At 39.2% G+C, this 18,916-nt stretch overlaps 1 protein-coding gene across 5 annotated transcripts in view; it reads left to right on the top strand.

Moving 5' to 3' along the window:
* The window catches only part of Pcdh15 (protocadherin related 15), an 840,767-nt gene that overhangs the window by 797,446 nt on the left and 24,405 nt on the right, over window positions 1–18,916 (top strand). For all 5 annotated transcript variants that reach the window (XR_007974376.1, XM_052163513.1, XM_052163511.1 and 2 more), the window contains exon 29: window positions 14,841–15,017. Coding sequence is in view for 4 of the 5 variants with exons in the window: in XM_052163513.1 (XP_052019473.1) it covers window positions 14,841–15,017 (177 nt within the window). In the remaining variant the exon portion in view is untranslated. The remainder of the gene's footprint in view (window positions 1–14,840; window positions 15,018–18,916) is intronic.

The raw sequence follows: 18,916 nt of genomic DNA, 5'->3' as shown, positions 1-18,916 counted from the left end.
CACAGAGCAAATAAAAGACAGAGACCAATCACCACAGAGCCTTCCATACATCACAGAGCAAACACAAGACAGTGAGCCATCACTACAGAGCCCTCCATAAACCACAGAGTAAACACAAGACAGAGAGCCATCACTACAGAGCCCTCCATAAGCCACAGAGTAAACACAAGACAGAGAGCCATCACTACAGAGCCCTCCATAAACCACAGAGTAAACACAAGACAGTGAGCCATCACTACAGAGCCTTTATTCAGCAGTCCATGGCCAACACTAAATGAACTCAGTATTATCTTATTGGGCTCATGTTACTTTGTGGAGTTTTTTTTGGGGGGGGGAGGTTTTTTTTTTTATTTGTTTGTTCATTTGTTTGTCTTATTGGCCTTCTAAAAATCTAGGTGCCAGAAATTGATGGAAGGAAATGCATTTCATCAAACCTGACTCTTTTTTTTTTCATTTTTATTTTAAATTAGAATAAAAGGTACCAGGTCTAGTTGGGACATTCAATCAAAGTATGTCTCAATAGATGCCTGTGCTTTTCCCTACCTCCCTCCCACTGCCATTTTCCAATTCCTTTGTCTCTTTCATGATTCATGTGTCCCCTTGCCCTGCTTCCCTCTTCCCACCTCTACTCTCCTTCCTCATAATCTATTCTTACCCTCTCCTGATGCTTTCTAGTTTTTGAGACCCCCCCCCCACACACACACATACACACCTACATTACATATGGGTTAGGATCTGCAAATGAGAGCGGATATGCTGTGTTTGTTGTCACTTTGGTTGGTTGGTTGGTTGGTTGGTTGGTTGGTTGGTTGGTCAGTCGGTTGGTTGGTTGGTTGGTTGGTTGGTTGGTTGGTTGGTTGGTCGGTCGGTTGGTTGGTTAGCTAGTTAGTTGGTTGGTCGGTTGTTGTTATTCCTGACCTCCAGTCACCTCATTTAACTTTCTGTACCCATCCATTTTCTTGAAAATTTTATGATCTCATTTTTCTTTATAACTATACATTTTTCCTCTTTAAAAAGTACCTTCAGATGTCATCTAGGAATGGCATAATTTGGGTCATGGGTTAGTTCTATTTCTAATCTCTGAGAAATCTCTACACTGATTTCCATGAAAACTACATTGGTTTATAGTCCCACTGTCAGGGGAAAACAAAGCACTCGAAAAGATATGGATTCGACTTCATGCTTCAATGGTGGGCTTTTTTTCCAGCATTATTTATTAAAGATACTCTCTTTCCTACTGCATGTTGTCGACACCTTTGTCAAATGTTAGGTGGGCATAGCTATGTATGGGTTCACCTAGCTATGCTAGTTTATGTATAGCTTCACATAGTTGTGTCAGCTTATGTATGGCTTCTCAATTTGTTTTCATCAGTCTGCCTGTCTTCTTATGCCCCAATCAGCCTGACTTTGCTGGTTGCTAAAGTTCGGTAGTATAACTAGAGACCATGTGCTGTGTTCTTTATCTATTGCAATGCATTGGAGTTCACTTTTGTGGATCCATATGAATTCTTGAATTATTTTTCTTGGTTTTATGAAAAATACCATTGGCATTTGGGTGGGAATCATATTGAATCTGTAAATTACTCTTGACAATATAGCTATTTCCATGCCATCAATTCTGCCAAATTCATCTTTCTTTTCCCCATTTGGCATAATTTTAGTTATGTTATAGTAGTTTGAATAAGATTGGCAGTCATAGATATTTTTGAATTTTGATCCTCAGTTGATAGACTATTTGGAATGATTGGGAAGTGTGGCCTTGTTTGAGAGGCTTGTGAGTTCTGAGGTTTTAGACTAATTACACCATCACCAGTGTCTCTTCCTCTATCCTTTGTGGTTGTGTCTCAAGATATGAGCTTTTAGCTGCTAATTCAGTGCCTTGCCTGCCTGCCTGCTTTCAGGCTCCCCCAACCCTGTTTCATGTTCATGGACTCTATCTAAAGCCATGAACATTATGCAAACTAAATGTGTTTTGTAAGGCACCCCAGTCATGGTGGTTTGTTTTTTGTTTTACAATAATAGTTAAGTAGCTGTATTAGCCAGGGTTCTCTAGAGTCACAGAATGTATGGGTAGTCTCTATTATAGTAAGGTAATTTGTTGATGACTTACAGTCTGTAGTCCAACTCCCCAACAATGGTCAGCAGCAGTTGAATGGAAGTCCAAGGATCTAGCAGTTGTTCAGTCTCACAAGGCAAGCAGACTAAGAAGAGAGAGCGAATCTTCCTTCTTCCAATGTCCTTATGTTGGTCTCCAGCAGAAGGTGTGGCACAGATTAAAGGTGTGTACCACTATGCCTAGATTTAGGACTTACTTCACCCAGATGACCTTGAACTCAGAGATCTCCCTGTCTTAATCTTCTGGGATTCATAGCTACTATGCCTCAAGATCTCCATGCTGAGATCCAGGTCAGAAACTTGTATTTCACAGCCTCCAGATTAGTATCACAGGTGAGCCTTCCAATTCTGGACTGTTCATTCCAGATATAGTCAAGATGACAACCAGGAATGACCACTACAGTAGCTGAGAAAGTTTTTTTGTTTTGTTTTGTTTTGTTTTGTTTTGTTTTGTTTTGTTTACATGCATGCTCCATCTATTTCTGCCATGACTTTGGTCATGAAGTCCTGTTGAACATTTTCACATTCTGTTTCTGCATCTATCAAGATTTTAATGTCCACATAATATTATATGATTTCTGTGTGTTGAACCAACCTTGCATCCTCATGAGGATTCTTGTTCTTTTGAGAATTTTTTACATTTATTGGCCTGTGGTTTTGTTGTTGTTGTTGCCGCTGCTGCTGCTGCTGCTGCTGCTTCTGCTGCTGCTGCTACTGTTGCATCATGTTGTCTTTTGGTAACAGGATAGCATTTTTTATGGAGTGGATTTAGTAGTGTTTCTTTACTTTTTGTTTTATGGAACAAATTGAGAAACGTTGGCTTTAGATTCAGGAATAACTTTGAAGAAAATAGAGAAGGCTTTTCCATTTCAGGTCATCACCTTTGAAGGGAATGGCTAGGTTTGTTGAAAGCTTTTGTGGGACACATTACATGAGACATGGGGTTATATGCCTATTACAGCATGTCATCCCTTCTCTTGCTGGGCTTTGCCTGTCTGTGTTGTCTGTCTATCTCTTCAGAATGAAATGTAATCTCTGTCCTTGTCTTTGAAATTCCTTTACTTTGACTCTAATCTGGGACCTCCCAGAGCCAGAACTTATATGTTCTTTTTAGACAAATACCTTCCTTTTTATGCATCAATTCCTGTCAGTTAAAAAAAAATGCTTTCCTTACTGTAAAATATAATATGAATAGGCAGAAGCCTTTGAAAGATTAAGGAAGCCAGGCATGGGGGTACAGGCCTGTTAGGTCAGCATTGGGAGGCTGAGGGAGAAGACTGTGAGTTGAAGGCCACCCTGGGGAACAAAGTAAGACATTCTCAACCTTCAAAACTGGATTACAGAAGATCTATAAAAGGAGAGTATGTCACAAGTTCTCCCTGCTCCATTCATATTGCACATCAATGCCTATTAGAGCAGAATGAAGCCGCTTTTCAGACATAATGCTGGTAGAGTGATGATCTTCCTCTCTCACACTGGCTCTAAATATTAGATTAGCATCATAGATCTGTACTTATAGGAGTGCTACCACAGCATTTCTTGTGGGAGTCCTACTCTCAGGCTCCTGCCTACAATAGCATTTGTATTTTAAATAGACATATTACTTGTGAGAACGTAAGCCCAGGACAATGCTTCTTTTTGCTTACAGTCAGTCTTCAATTCATGCATTTTTAGATAAATACAACAGTTATTCTCTCATTTATTTTTGCTCTGGATAAACCTATGTGATACTAAAGTATCCTGTAGTGATGTAAGAAATACAGTCACCCAATGTCATGTTTTTCAGTGTTCATGACAATGAGCAAGCACCATTGTTGAATTTTCAAAATGTTGAATAAATCTTCTCGTTAAAACAGTGCAAACCAGAAGCTATATATTCAAATTAGTGAAACTAAGAGAAATATTCCATGAAGGAACAGTCAGTGGAATCCAATGTTATATCTTACACCAGTCTTACAACATTTATATTAACTTTATAAAGTCAGGGTAGTTTTTATGGCATTATTGTACTTTCTTGTGTGTCTTATGCATAGACAAGTGGATGACACCTAAATATATTAAGTTTACATGTATAATAAGTATGTGCATATATAATAAGTATAATAAGTATGTGTGTGTAAAATATGTATTATATATGTAATAGTTGTATTTATTCATACTAAGAAGGGTAACTAAGACTATTAATTTTGCACATTAATGCATCCATCATTACAATATCACAAAGGGTATTTTCATTATAAAATATCCTCAGTACGCTCACTTTTATGTAAGCATCTGATAAATGGACACATAATAGGAATTACTGCCAGTCTTGATGAAACACACTTATGTCATGTCATCTCCACTCATCTGTACACACCCTGAATCTTATGCCAGTGCATTCTTTTTCACATTGGAATTCATATTATTAAATCCACAGTCTCCATCATTCAATATGCAATGTCTTTCTCAAAGAACACATGATAGGGCATATTACCTGATGATTAATGTTTATTTCTTCAATTTTAAAGTGCTAGTTGACTAAAAACCTTTATTCATAGGATTTTGTGGTCAACCTTGTTCTGACTTCATACATTTTATACATCTTACTTCTGTGCTTCAAACACCACTAGAATTTATTAAACCCTTATTAGAGAATGTTAAAAGGAAATCTTAGAGATTTTTCCATGGGCCTCATCCCTCATGCCTTAGTCAGTGTTATCAATATAACCAACCTTATGGTGTGTTCTATATAGTTGAGCCATTATGAGATATAATTATCACCTAATTCCAGAATTTACATTATGACTCACTCTGGGTCTAGTACATTCTATGGATTTAAATGATGTGTGTTCCTGCAGCTTCAATATGCTAAGCTGGACCAGCCTAAAGAGATGAAAGGTGTAAGGAGACCAGGGCAGGGGATTAATTCTATGTGGCCACATTGGGAAGAGCAAATAGAGGGGGCCAGCAGCACTATGCCCACCCTGAGCCTGTCTTCTAGGTGTTATCATGAGATTTAGGTTCAAATAGAGGACAAAAGGTATTCATAGTTGTCTTAGTTAGGGTTTTACTGCTGTGAACAGACACCATGACTGAGGCAACTCTTATAAGGACAACATTTAATTGGGGCTGGTTTATAGGTTCACAAATCCAGTCCATTATCACCAAGTCAGGAGCATAGCAGCATCCAGACAGGCATGGTGCAGGAGGAGTTGAGAGTTCTACATCTTCATCTGAAGGCTGCTAGCAGAATGCTGGCTTCCAAACAGCTAGGATGAGGGTCTTATCACCCACCATGATACACCTACTCCAACAAGGCCACACCTACTCCAACAGGGCCACACCTTCTAATAGTGCCACTCCCTGTTCTGAGCACATACAAACCATCACAATAATTATATAATCTTGGTCAAGGTGTGATCCAACAGATCACTGACCCACCATTGCCTCAGTTTCTTGGATCCCCACAGGTGATCAGATGGATTATTCATCTACCAACTGGTCTCATCACCACAGAGAAGTAATCAAGTTTCTAGAGAAGTACTTCCATTGCATACTGCTTTATCCTTCCACTTCCCCTCACATGTAGAGGGGTCTGACATCTCTGTGTTCTTATTCCTCCTGGAAACTGATGCTGACTCAGAACAATGACCTTTTCTTTGCCTTCACTCTTGAAGGGAGATGAGATAGATTAGACACTCCCTGAGTGGTTAAAATTTCCATGATGAATCAAGCAGAGCCTGACCCATAGTAAAAGACACACGCAAAATGGAGGAGGAGATGCCAATCAATCTGTCATTTATTTTAAGTCGCTTTGTAGCTCACATGAGGGCCCAGATCTCATTCACCCTTAGAAAAAAAAATGTTTCTAACTGTTGATTCAGGTGTAATGATTTGTGTACAACATTTTAATGTCAAACTTCCTTTACCCAATTCCTAGAATCTACTCTTCTCTTTGCCTTTTGTATATGTGTTTTTCTTGAGTCCAGAATGTAATGGAAACTTGCCCTTATGTTTCTATTTAACCAACCTACAAAACATCATTTATATTAAACATGTATAGACAAACTAGAGTTAGCAGCTATCTGTATGGCAAATGCATTGTATTAGTTATCGTTAGTCCTATAAAGATGGTTCAAGTCATCTGGCAGGAGGTGAATAGATTAAATGCAAATGCTATGACATTTTGCACAAAGAACTTGAAAATCCACAGACTTTGCAATTCCCAAGGAGTTCTAAAACCATCGCCATGGAAACCGAAGGACAATGGAGTTATTCAGTATGCAGCCTCTTCAAGTTGACTTCCTTCATAAAAATCTAAGGCTGCTCCACCGTTTCAGGACTAGATAGATCATTTCTTTTTATCACTGAATAGTTCTTCAGTAAGTGCATGTGTTGCTGGGATTGTCACTCTGGCTCTTCCCTGCCCCCTAGTCATTGTGATCTCCATCAAATTAATCCAAATGAGATACATAGAGCTTGGTATAGAAGACAAGCATAGTTATACAGAACAATAGAAGCACACTAGAAAGCTAAGAAAGCTAGAGAAAGCAAAAACCTAGAGGGCAGTATGTCAGCCTACATGTTTAGTGGGCTTTACACCCTCTCTCTAGAACAGACAGCATCCCTGACAGAGGCACTGGGGTTCCTTTCTAGATATTGATGCCCACATTTGGTTGCTGGTATGTGCATTGTCTTAAAGGACAGGGCAATACTGTCTTTTTGTTCTTTGTTCTTTATCAGAACACCTTGCCTTGGTAGTAATCTTAATATCTTTCAGACACTTGAGGATGTTTCTCTATTGCAGTCAGAGATGGGACCCAGATCTGATTCTGTTGTACAATAATCAAAAAGATCACCCCTCCTCTCCTTCAGTTCCTAGTTTTACCTTCAAGCTTCCTAATATCTGAATAGCTACTTAACAGATGTACCACCGTTTATTTGCCTAACAACCATCTAAAAGATACCCCTTGTAATTTCTATGATTTTAGAGTTCTTATTCACAGCAAACTTAATGACCAAAGTGATACCAGGAATACAGATTTCTGTCAAAGGCAGTAAAAATTATTGCAGTCTTACATCAATGTAAACTATGGAGTCCATAGAATTATAAAGACTAAGGGATAGGACAATTGCATGGTCTATGTGACCATGAAGCAATTAAGAGAAGGACAAGGGGTTGGCTGTCGCTCCCATTAAAATGCTACCCACATGCCAGCAGCTCCCAGGTACTAGAAACTGAACAAGCTAACACATAGAGATATATGGGAAGAGCCTTGAAGCTGCAGGATCAGGTTGAGAATAGAAATCAGGGTGGAGCACAGTCCCCAGATAGCACCACAGGCCTGCAGCAAGACTATCTAACAAGGGACCAGGGCAGGAAAAGAACTCTTCTATTGTAAGGAGGAGTAGTTAATAGTTTTGATTATGCCTTGTTGTGTGTCTAGGTGACATTGCTCTGTTATAAGTGCGCAAATGAGGTCTTTGTTCCTTCCTTTCTTCCTTCCTACTTTTCTTCATGCTTTTCTTCCTTCTTTCTTCATTCTCCCATTGTCTCCATCTTCTTCATCTCCACTCCCCTCATCTTCATCCTTATATCCATCTTTAATGCAAAACGGCAGCCATTTTTCTTTTGACCTATGTGAAATTCAAGTATGCCTTCTTTGTATTCTTACAAAGGCAATTCCTTTATATAGGGAAGAGCATGGGAGAGAAAGGGTAAAGGGTTGTGTGGATAAAACTTCTCACACATTACTTTGAAACCTACCTCTCACTAGATATCAAGTTCACATACACCCCTCATACACCTTTCACTCTGTTGATCTCCCATCTGTTCATAAACCATGTAGATTGCTTTATCCCATGTTCTTATGTCCACTTGCTTGTTTCATTATCTGTGCTTTGTGTGTGACATTCAGGGAAAATATTGCTAAGACCAGTACCCAAGAACTTCCTTCTATATGATCTTCCGGTTTTTCTGGTTTCAAGTCTTATATTCAAATCTTCTATCCACATTGAATTTTGTATAAGAAAGCCCAACAAAATGGTCAAGTGACTCAAAATGAGCATTCTTCAAAGAACAATGGACAACAGCTGCACAAAGCAGATGTTCACACAGACATGCCGACCAAGGTCACAATAAGAAATCACTTTCACCATTTGAAGACAGATTTTATTTTTAAGATATGTTCAAAGTAAAATGGGGTGTTTGTGAGGTTGTGCAGAAAGGGGAATAGTTATAGATACTATGAATGAGATAAAAAGGATATAGCTACTATAAAAAAACATGGAGGAAGTCTTTCAAAACATTTAAAAATTAAACAGTGCTATGAACCAACAATTTTATTTCTAGGCATCCTTCAAAAGCCCTTAAATCAGAATATCAAAAAGGTGTGTGTACTTTACATTGATTTCTATGTTATGGGAACAATGAAAACATTTAACCACACAGAGACCCTATAATAAAATTAAATGTACCAAATGTTTAATATGTAGATACAGAAGATGGGAAAACATACTTTGATAAGTAAGATATGTTATCATTTGAAAAACATTTTAGCTTTATATATATATATATATATATATATATATATATATATACACACACACATATATAAGGTAAAGATAGGAAGAACTTTAGTACTCTTTTCTGTCTCATAATATACATTTCACATCAAAACTGTCCTTCAGCGATTAGACATTATTACATTTTTAAGGGGTACAGTTTATTTTTAGGCTTCATTTATTTGGGGTCTCCACAACCTTGAAGGAAATAGTGAAGCATTCCTCATTCTACCTGACTTTGAGTTGCCTATCACACTGAGTGTTGCCCTAAACTTTCCTTTCTCTAGGATAATACACAGTCATTATGTGCATATAAAAAAAATGTCCTGGGAACATACCAAAACATCCCTAATGCAACCTGTAAGTTATACACCGCTAAACTAAGGCATTGGGACCCACAGCGACCATCTACCATGCTTTAACCACACGTCCACATTGTTCGTGGCTCTTGAATTAAGAGTACCAGTAAGAAGTAAAGACTTTTTTTAAAAAAATAAATAAATAATGCCATAAATTAATTAAATATCTTGAATTGGATCAAACCTAGAGGTTTCCTAATACAGACGTTTGATTTCAATCAAATCTTGTGGAACACATCTGTCCAGTAAAAACTGGGGTCGAGGGAGGAGTTTTAGTCTGTTCAGTTAATAACACACAGGTTTCCATGCATGCAATGGTTTTCTCTTATTTTAAATATATTTTATTTACTTATATAATAAATTTGCTGTATTTAAGTATAAGTACTTTATAATTAAAGAATTGAAACTTTGTAAACTTATAATCATTAATTTAATATTATGCAATTGATATGTAAAAGAGTGGACTTCTGAAAGCCAAACCTCTGAATTCTGCACCTCTACCATCTCTTCCTCCAAAATGTCAAAATTATAATGTGATTTGACATGGAGGCCCTTCTCACATTTTGTGTGTTTTATGTGGCTATTGAGATTTTATTATTATTGTGAACATACTTCTCACGGGAGAAAGAAAATCCTGAACTATGGATGGAGGCTCCTTTCCCTCTCCATCCATGGACCCTGCAGTCAGGCATGCACAGTGTTTGGAAATTGACTTTCTCCTCTCTGTGAGTCTTCCATGTTGGGAGGATCTTTGGGGAATCTCACTAGAAAGAACCTGAGATGTGAAGAAGGCAATGACTGAGGCAGCTGTAGAAGAGAAGCACAGTTAATGAGATAGGCTTCCAGTGTCTGGCCGACAAAAGTTAGAGATCAATCAAGCAAACAAAACATTTCACTATAATTGGCAGTATCTGCTAGCATGCACTGTTACACAAATTTCTTCCGAAGTTAAGATTGCGGTTTTTCTTGTAATAAGGGCAAAAATATAGCACAGGCTGGACTCTTAAGACAATGCATTTTTTAACTGGGCAGAAAGTAGGTCAGTTTGAAATTTGAAACAATGTTATTTCTAGATGTCCCAACATTTTCAAATATGTTGCTCTCTCAGATACTTTCAGAGAAGTATCCCAGAAGGAGCATTTAATCTACAGATAAGTTTAACCAGGATGTTAGCATGCACCAATAATCCCAGCACTATTGAGATCAATTCAAGGAAGCATGGTCTGCATTCCCCCCATCCCCCATTCCCCTCCCTGTACCTCTCTTCCTCCCTCTCTTTCTTCCCTCTCCCTCTCCCCTTCCCCCCTCTCTTTCTTCCCTCTCCCCTTCCCCCCTCTCCCTTTTCACTTCCCTCTCCCCTTCCCCCTCTCTTTCTGACTGTCTGTCCTGAGACAGTTATCATCTAGACCAAACTGTCTGTAATGACCTTGAGCCTCTGATCCCCTTGCCTCTACCTCCCAAATCTTAGGATTGCAAGCATCCTTGGCCATGCCTGGCTTGGATTGTGTATTGAAGATTTGCCTTGTTTAATGAAATAAAGTTGGTGTTCTAATGTAGACTTTAACTGTGACTGTTAAGAGAGGAGGACACATAGAAAAACACACCCAGAGTATGGCTGTGAGTTTCTCCAAGAAGATTCACACTGTGGGTTAAACATCAAGAAACAACTATGCATTTCTAGAGATATCAGGATCCCCTCTTACATTCTTAGTCTTGTTAATAAAAAAAAAAAATTAAAAATGGATCCCCAAAGGGAGCTCAAGGATACTTTTATTGAGTTTAAAAAGAAAAAGAAAAAAAAAAAAAAACCATACAGAATGGGCAAGCTGTAAATCTTAGCAAGTTCCTGGAAGAGAAATATGGAACAGAAAAGGGCAAAGGCCCTATGGGTTGGAGTTGAGCCTGTGTGGAGGCCAGCCACGCACTCAATAAGGAGCTGCGTGGGGGAGGAGAGCTTCAGAGAAGCCCAAATCATTAAGGAAAGCACATGCTTTGAAAATAAAATGAAAACCCGCTGTTTTCTGAGTAGGCAGACTCACAGCTACGGTTCTAGAGAAAGGGAATTCTGGGAAAGAGCTTCAAGTTATCTCATTAAAATGCTAATTACTCCTCCTATCTCTTTAGCATAGCTGTAGGTGTAGCCACCTTTCTGAGGGGTGATCTCTTAATCAGGTTGTTGACCTGTCTGAAATATTAGGGTTCCACTGACACTATCCATTCTCTGGACTTCTGAAAGTTTGAGGCCTCCAGCTGGGACAGAACCAAGGACATTTTCAGCCTATAGCCAAGGACAAGAAACTGAGGTCCCCATGCTTAAACTGTCTGTTGAGTTCTCTCCTGCCTTTAATATCCTCCTCTCTTTAGAGATAACCACAGGTGCCATTCAGGGAATCAGGACACTGACCAAAGCTGACTTCATACTGTTGGGTGGGGTTTTCAGACATGGCAGTCGGGCTGCCCCTCTAGTGGTCCCTCTAGGGGACCTCAAAAGTGCATCATGCTTATGTTTGTATAACAACCTACTGTGGGAGGGAAAGGAATTCTTGACTAATGCCTACACTAGAAATGTGAGGGAGAAGTAAAGACAAGACTTATTAGCATTGCTAGGCAGGAAACCAGGAGAAGCCAAAGATGTAGGCTGTGTGCTAACAGTCCACTTAAAAGTCCATTAGAGTCTCCTGAGGAGCATACGAAGAATCCCTCTGCTGCGTTCCCCCTCCATTTTCCTTTAGAGTCTAAGGCTGAACTGGGGAGTGTTGAACCAAGGATTTGCTTTAGATACTTTGGTAGCTGTTGGGTTGGTTAGAATCACACGGTGTATTCCCTCCTGGTGGCTTCCAGAGAGGAAGGGAAAGAATAAATATAATCATCATTTGATTTTTAAGTTAAAATAACAGTAGACCTATCTCCCTTGGCAGCAAGTAGGCGCTGTTGAATTGAGTCAATGTCATTGGGATCTTATATCTGGAACTCTTTTAATCAATACCATTAGTGGATTTAAATCTAAATTTTAGGGACCGTAATCCCTCAGACTGTTATAGATACCTACCAATTACCTTCATCTTTGGTTATACTTTCATTCTGGATATTTGAGGTCAGGAAATTAGAGAAAATTAACCATCGTTTTTTACTGCTAAAGCCAGCTGAATATCTGGTCCTCAAGGGTGAGCCAGCTTGGAAGGAGCCTCTAGCTCACTTAGGTTTGCATTTAATAGTTGTTCCATCTGAGTGAGAATAACTTAAAGGCCGTGCTTGGCTGTAGCTTCACTTGCAAGCACTGAGGAAATTCTCTTATGCTGTAGACACCGGTTAGTCTACCCAGTGAGGTCTCCATGGTCTCTCTGCCCAAGAGCACAGGTGGCTCCCAAGAAATACAGGACAATTTTAGAGATGCTGCCCCAGTCCCCTGGGATCTAGTTAAACTTAGGGAGGCGAGGGCAAAATATTTTCCTGTTTAACCCCTGTGTCCATATTAGATAGACCTCCATCTATGGTCAGCACACATCCAGGAGGAGGTCAGTTACACCAGTCCTGGTACTTTTAACCACTGTATAGTATTTAAATAAAGCTTGTGCAAAAACCCTAGATAAACTTTGATTAGAAATACATTATTTTCTTTTAATCTGGTCCTCATAGATGTTGCTATGAGCAGAGCAATAATTTAAGGGAATTCCAGTAAATCAACTCAAGAGACTCTAATGGACTTTTAAATGGATGGTTAATTTAAGTAGGTTGAACTTTGATCTTAGAAGTTTTAATAGCATATATTATATAATCCCTAAATTTCATCTCGAATGTGCCTATAAACCTGACTCCTAACTTTGTGCCTTGACTAAGATCACATCTTCAGCTTTGTCTATGTTCTTGTTGCTTCTCTTTATCTACGGTTTGTACTCACTTAACATCAAAAGCAAAGCTACTGTAGTAGATTATTCTCTGGACTCTACAAATAGTGAAAGATATTTTACTGCCTTATATTCCCTGGTGTTTCCAGGGAATTTGCAAAGCTTCATAGTATGATATGCACAAAGACTGTATTATGCCACATACATATATATATATATATATATATATATATATATATATACACACACACATACACATACACACACACACACACACACACACATGCACGCACGCACATGCACACGCACTCGCACGCACACGCTCGCACACACTGGATTCAAATTTCTTTTACTAAGATCCTAACTTTGTTAATCTCCCTATGTCTCATGGTAACATAAAAGAACATAAAATGAAAGAGAGCCAGTAGGTAGAAAAGAAAATATGTTAAAAAGATGTAATAATGATGGTATTTCACTCCTGGGCATATACCCAGAAGATTCCCCAGCATGTAATAAGGATATATACTCCACTATGTTCATAGCAGTCCTATTTATAATAGCCAGAAGCTGGAAAAAACCCAGGTATCCAACAGAAGAATGGATGCAAAAAATGTGGTATATACACACAATGGAGTACTATTCAGCAATTAGAAACAATAAATTCATGAAATTCTTAGGCAAATGGATGGAGCTGGAGAACATCATACTAAGTGAGGTAACCCAGTCTCAAAAGATCAATCATGATATGCACTCACTAATAAATGGATATTAGCCTGGAAAACTGGAATACCCAAAACATAATCCACACATCAAATGAGGTACAAGAAGAACGGAGGAGTGGCCCCTAGTTCTGGAAAGACTCAGTGTAGCAGCATAAGACAAAACCAGAACAGGGAAGTGGGAAGGGATAGATGGGAGAACAGAGAGAGGGAAGGAGGCTTATGTGACTTTTGGGGAGTAGGGGACCAGAAAAGGGAAAATCATTTGAAATGTAAATAAAAAATATATCGAATAAAATTAAAAAAAAAAAGAAAAAATAATAATGATGGTATTTTGAGTAAAGAAGGATTTTTGCATGGAAAGACTTTGTTCTATAGATTGAGTTTTAAGTCAGCCTGTGCTACACAGTGAGACACTCCTCAAAAGTAATTGCCATCTATGGCTATTGTTAATACATTTCCATTTAAATATGTCTTTAATATATACCCTAATGTGTTGTACAAATGTTTGATGATATAATGTTTTAATAATAAAGTTATTAAGGAAATTTCTATTTATAGGAATATAGAAACAAATAAATGTTAATAATAGGTATTACCATTTAAAAGCAAGTTATAGAACTAGAGAAAAGTTACACTTTAAATAAATAATCTAATGGCTAAAAATATTTCTATCTTTTCTACTAGTTATTTATTTCTCCATATAAGATTTAAACTTTTTCTTTTTTCTTTTTTGTAACTATCTTCTGAGATTTTCATGCAATGTTTAATCTTGTAAACTCACCAAATTTGCCTATATTCTTCTACTGTGACTATGTTGGGAGGATCTTTATAACCCTGGGGAAATAGGTGTCCTATTCCTCCACCATGATTGGAGTGTCATACACTCCTGTAGAGGTGTCATTTATGATATCAATGACATGGGTAGAGAGTCCCAGTGTACTGTGGTTCCTAAGGCAGAGGCTGCTCCATTTGTACACTATAGCAACATTTTCCACGAGTCAGGTGAACACTCAAATGATGTCATAAACTCAGGACTAGACACTTAAAATATTGCATGGTTGATAACCTTTTTCACATAGTCAGCTTCTAGCATCACTGAGAATTGAATACTGAAAACCCATATAGGCATCCTCCAGTAAACATTAGCGAAAACCAGCTGTCATTTACTAAATGTCATTTCAGGTAAAAGATTGCTTTTTTTTATCTCCCACTAAGTCCATCTGAATGTCATATTTATGCATTATTTTATTTAGGATTTTGGATCGCTATGTTCAGGAGCAAATTCCTGGTGCCAAGGTCGTGGTAGAGTCCATAGGTGCCCGCCGCCACGGAGACGCCTTCTCCCTAGAAGACTATAGCAAGTGTGACCTGACTGTCTATGCCATTGACCCTCAGACCAACAGAGCCATCGACAGAAATGAGCTTTTTAAGTAAGTGGTTTTTATTGCACTTCGCCTCCATGTAAGAACCGTAGCACCTATAGGAGATTCTTATTTATGGGCAACTAAAATCCTGCAGGAGATGGACTGAGGTCAGAAACCTCAGGGTAACAGCAGTCGGCTAAAGTCAGGAGACAAAGCAACACTTTGAGATCTCTTCAAGGAACTCCACACACTCCTGATGCAAGAGGCTGCCTAAAAGGGGGAAATAGACTCTTAGTGAGGTGATTGCCTCAAGGACTTAAGCAGGTTTGAAGGTTAGGAAGAAACTGACCCTTCTTCCATACAACTCTATGGTAAAAGAAGAAACAAACAACCCCATCTCATTTCCTGACTCAGAAGAGCTCAGTAAAGGAAAAAACCACTGTCATGTTAGCTCCACATTCTATATGATAGCTGAATCCAAAGCAAAAAAAAAAAAAAAAAAAAAAAAAAAGCGCAGGGGGGGTGGGGTAGGGGGGTGGGGGTGGGGGGGTGGGGTAGGAGGGTGGGGGTGGGGGGTGGGGTAGGGGGGTGGGGGGTGGGGGTTCTTACATGGGGCTCAGGAGATGTGGTGTGGCTGTCCAGCAGCCATGGCCGCCACACTGGGTTTAACCTGAAAGGGAGGTTGGAATTGAGGTGGGGGATTAGAGAAGAATGAAGCCAAGACGAAAGTTCTGATCAAGGCTCAAAGTTTAATTTTCAGTTCTGTGTTTATAATAGGTAAAGACCCATTCTTCGTTTCAGCTGAGTTCTTGTTTCAAAACAAGCTCAGCAGGCAGTCTTTTTTTTCTGAGGAATACTGTGAATGTGGTAAACAGGAGACTTCCACCTGTTTGGAAGACTCCACCCCAGGTGGGCTAGGCAACTGTGGCAAAACAAGGTCTGATTAGCTAGATCAAGGCTAGGGAAAGGGTACAATGTGGGGATGAGAAGAGGAGGAGGAGGAGGAGGAAGAGGAAGAGGAGGGAAAAGAGAAGGACTGGAAAAGGCAGAGGGGGAGGAAATGGGGAGGGAGAGGACAAGAAAGAAGAGCACAGGAGAAGGAGAAAAAACAAAAATGGGGAGGAAAGGTGAAAATCTTAAATAGAATGTTATTACATCAATTCCATTGGCTGTTACTCTAATTCTCTTAATTCCTTAATTCCTCATCCACTTTTTTGCTGGACTCTAGTGACACCTAGTGTCCTGAAGATCATTGGGAAGAATTTTACTTAAACTTCATTTTAATTTAAAATGTGCATTGATATGTAGTCATATGTAAACACAGTTCATATGAGCATGAACCAGACTTTAAAGGCCGGTTCATACATTTGTTTCTGACAATTGTTCTTAATAGAACTTTCACTAGATTTTTTTTTTAATCTACCAGCTTCCTTTATATTCCATATAATTTTATTTTAATTTTGGTAATAGATTCCAAGATTTTAGAAAAAAATATATTTGCATTTTAAGGATGCTAAAGACAAAAGTGGCTGGGATGTAATCTGACAGTATTGGTGAACAATTTAGGATAAAATAGCTGAGAGCAAACCACAAAAGAATATAGAAAATGAAAATTTTTTGAAGCAATAAAATTGGGCATTTAGAATTTTTTGAACTATCTGAGAAATGGTAGACTTTTAAGCCTATGAATTTTTCGTAAGTGCTTTATGACATTTTGTAAACACACACACGCTCCAAGACCAAAAGTACAGAGATTAGCATTAAGACTACAAGAATGGACATTTAGCTTTAGAAAAATATACCAAGGTATTGTTGCTTAATGCCCAGCCATGAACAATAAGATTATCTCTCAATTTTTATTATCTGAAATCTAAACCTATCTCCCCTGGCTCCCTCCCCCACCCCTACCACCCCTGTTTGTGTGTGTGTGTGTGTGTGTGTGTTCTTTAGTACAAAGATAGGAAACAGATCCCTGGACATAATGCCTGTCTCTGGGTTTGAACCTCATTAAAATATATATATATATATATATATATATATATATATATATATATATATAAAATATTATTATAAGAAATATACTATATATCATACATGTTATAGATCTTAATATATACTTTTATATATAATATAATCATATATGTGTGTGTATATATGATTCAGAGAGGAGAGACAGGCACAAGCGTTCTAAATACCTTATATTGTTACATGGACTTTTTAGTTAGGAAAACAGGTAGATTTTATTGGCTGATGGGGCCACTGGGATTCTCACATGGAAGGGCGATCAACTGCCTGGTCAAAATGGCTGGGGCTGGTGATCCTCTCTCTGATCCTCCCCAGCTCAGCGATTGCCACATGTACCACCATGCTCGGCTTGTATTTCCCCTTGCTTAATTAATACATAAAAACCACACTCACACTCTTCCCCCGTGTCCTGTCACAATGCTATGCCTATCTATTCAAAACTTTCTACTTATTTACTACTATGAGGGTGTTCACGTCCCTTCCTCTTCTTAGAGTAAGCAGTGGATAATTATTATCCGTAGTTTCGGTCAGTAACTCTTGACAAAAGCAACTTAAGGGGGATAAACTTTACTTGGAGAAAAGTTATTTATAATACCGGATTAGGGTCCCCAGCGGTAGAGTCGTCCTGGAGGCTGGGTGTGGACAGAACTTGTCAAAGTCATCCATGGTTGAAAGAGAGCAACCAGCACAACTGTGCTCAGCTCACATCCTCCCTTTGAACGACCCAGGATCAGATCGCGGGTCCAAAGAATGGTACCCTTCTCAGGGTAATCAAGACAGTAGTTTGCTGTTGTCCTTGTCAATTAATTCTGTTCAAATTGCCCAGCGGTGGCGGCACTGGTTCCTCGCTACCAGGCCCAAAGGCTGGGCCACGCCCAAACCTCCACGTGGCTGACACCTCTCCTCCAATATTCCTGAGTTATTACTTACTAAAATCTATATTCTATCCTTCTTGTCCTAGACCCAGTGGGGAGTGGGAGCGCTGGATCTGCTCTTCCCTGGCTCTTACACATTTGCTAAGCTGTCTCTTCTGTGGCTCTCAGGCCCCGCCCACAGCTACTCCTTTCCCAGCATGGCAGCTCTAAATCCTTCTTCCTCTCTCTCCACCCCTTGCTGGTGAATCTTTAAGTCCTACCTCTGTCTCCCTACGCAAGCCATTGGCTACAGGCAATTTTATTTACCAATCAAAACCAACTGAATGTAGGGAGACACACACACACACACACACACAGCATCTTCCATGTGGATTCTCACGCAATTTTGGGAACCCAATTAACATAATACAAGTGTTGAATCAAATACACAACAGTTCACAGCCATTCCCAGAGACTAACCCTAACCTAAACAATCCCTCGCAGCTGTGCTTGCTTCCCGGGTCTCATGATAATAATTAATACTAATCATCACACAGTTTGCCTTTTTAAATCCAGACTCTTAAAAGATGTCTTTTTTTTATTAATTATTTTATTTGCATTCCTCTCAGTCCTCCCTCCCATAATTTCTCATCCCATTCCCTCTCCCCTTATGTATTTTAATTTCAAATCAACTTCTTTTTTATATATATTTTTATTGGATATTTTCTTTATTTACATTTCAAATGTCATCCCCTTTCCTGCCCCCCCTCCCATGAACCCCCTTATCCTATCCTCCCTACCCCTGCTTCTATGAGGGTGTTCCTCCACCCACCCCACTCCCACCTCCCCGCCCTCGATTCCCCTACCCTGGGGCATCTATCCAGCCTTCACAGAAGCAAGGACCTCTCCTCCCGTTGATGTCTGACAAGGCAATGCTCTGCTACATATGCAGCTGGAGCCATGTGTACTCCTTGGTTGATGGCTTAGTACCTGGGAGCTCTGGTTGGTTGATGTTGTTGTTCTTCCTATGTGGTTGCAAAACCCTTCAGCTCCTTCGGTCCTTTTTCTAACTCCTCCATTGGGGAC

Source organism: Apodemus sylvaticus, chromosome 19 (genome assembly GCF_947179515.1).
Source record: "Apodemus sylvaticus chromosome 19, mApoSyl1.1, whole genome shotgun sequence".
Lineage (NCBI taxonomy): Eukaryota > Metazoa > Chordata > Mammalia > Rodentia > Muridae > Apodemus > Apodemus sylvaticus.
The sequence above is the reverse complement of the archived record's forward strand: the minus strand, read 5'-3'. Positions and strand labels throughout refer to the sequence as shown.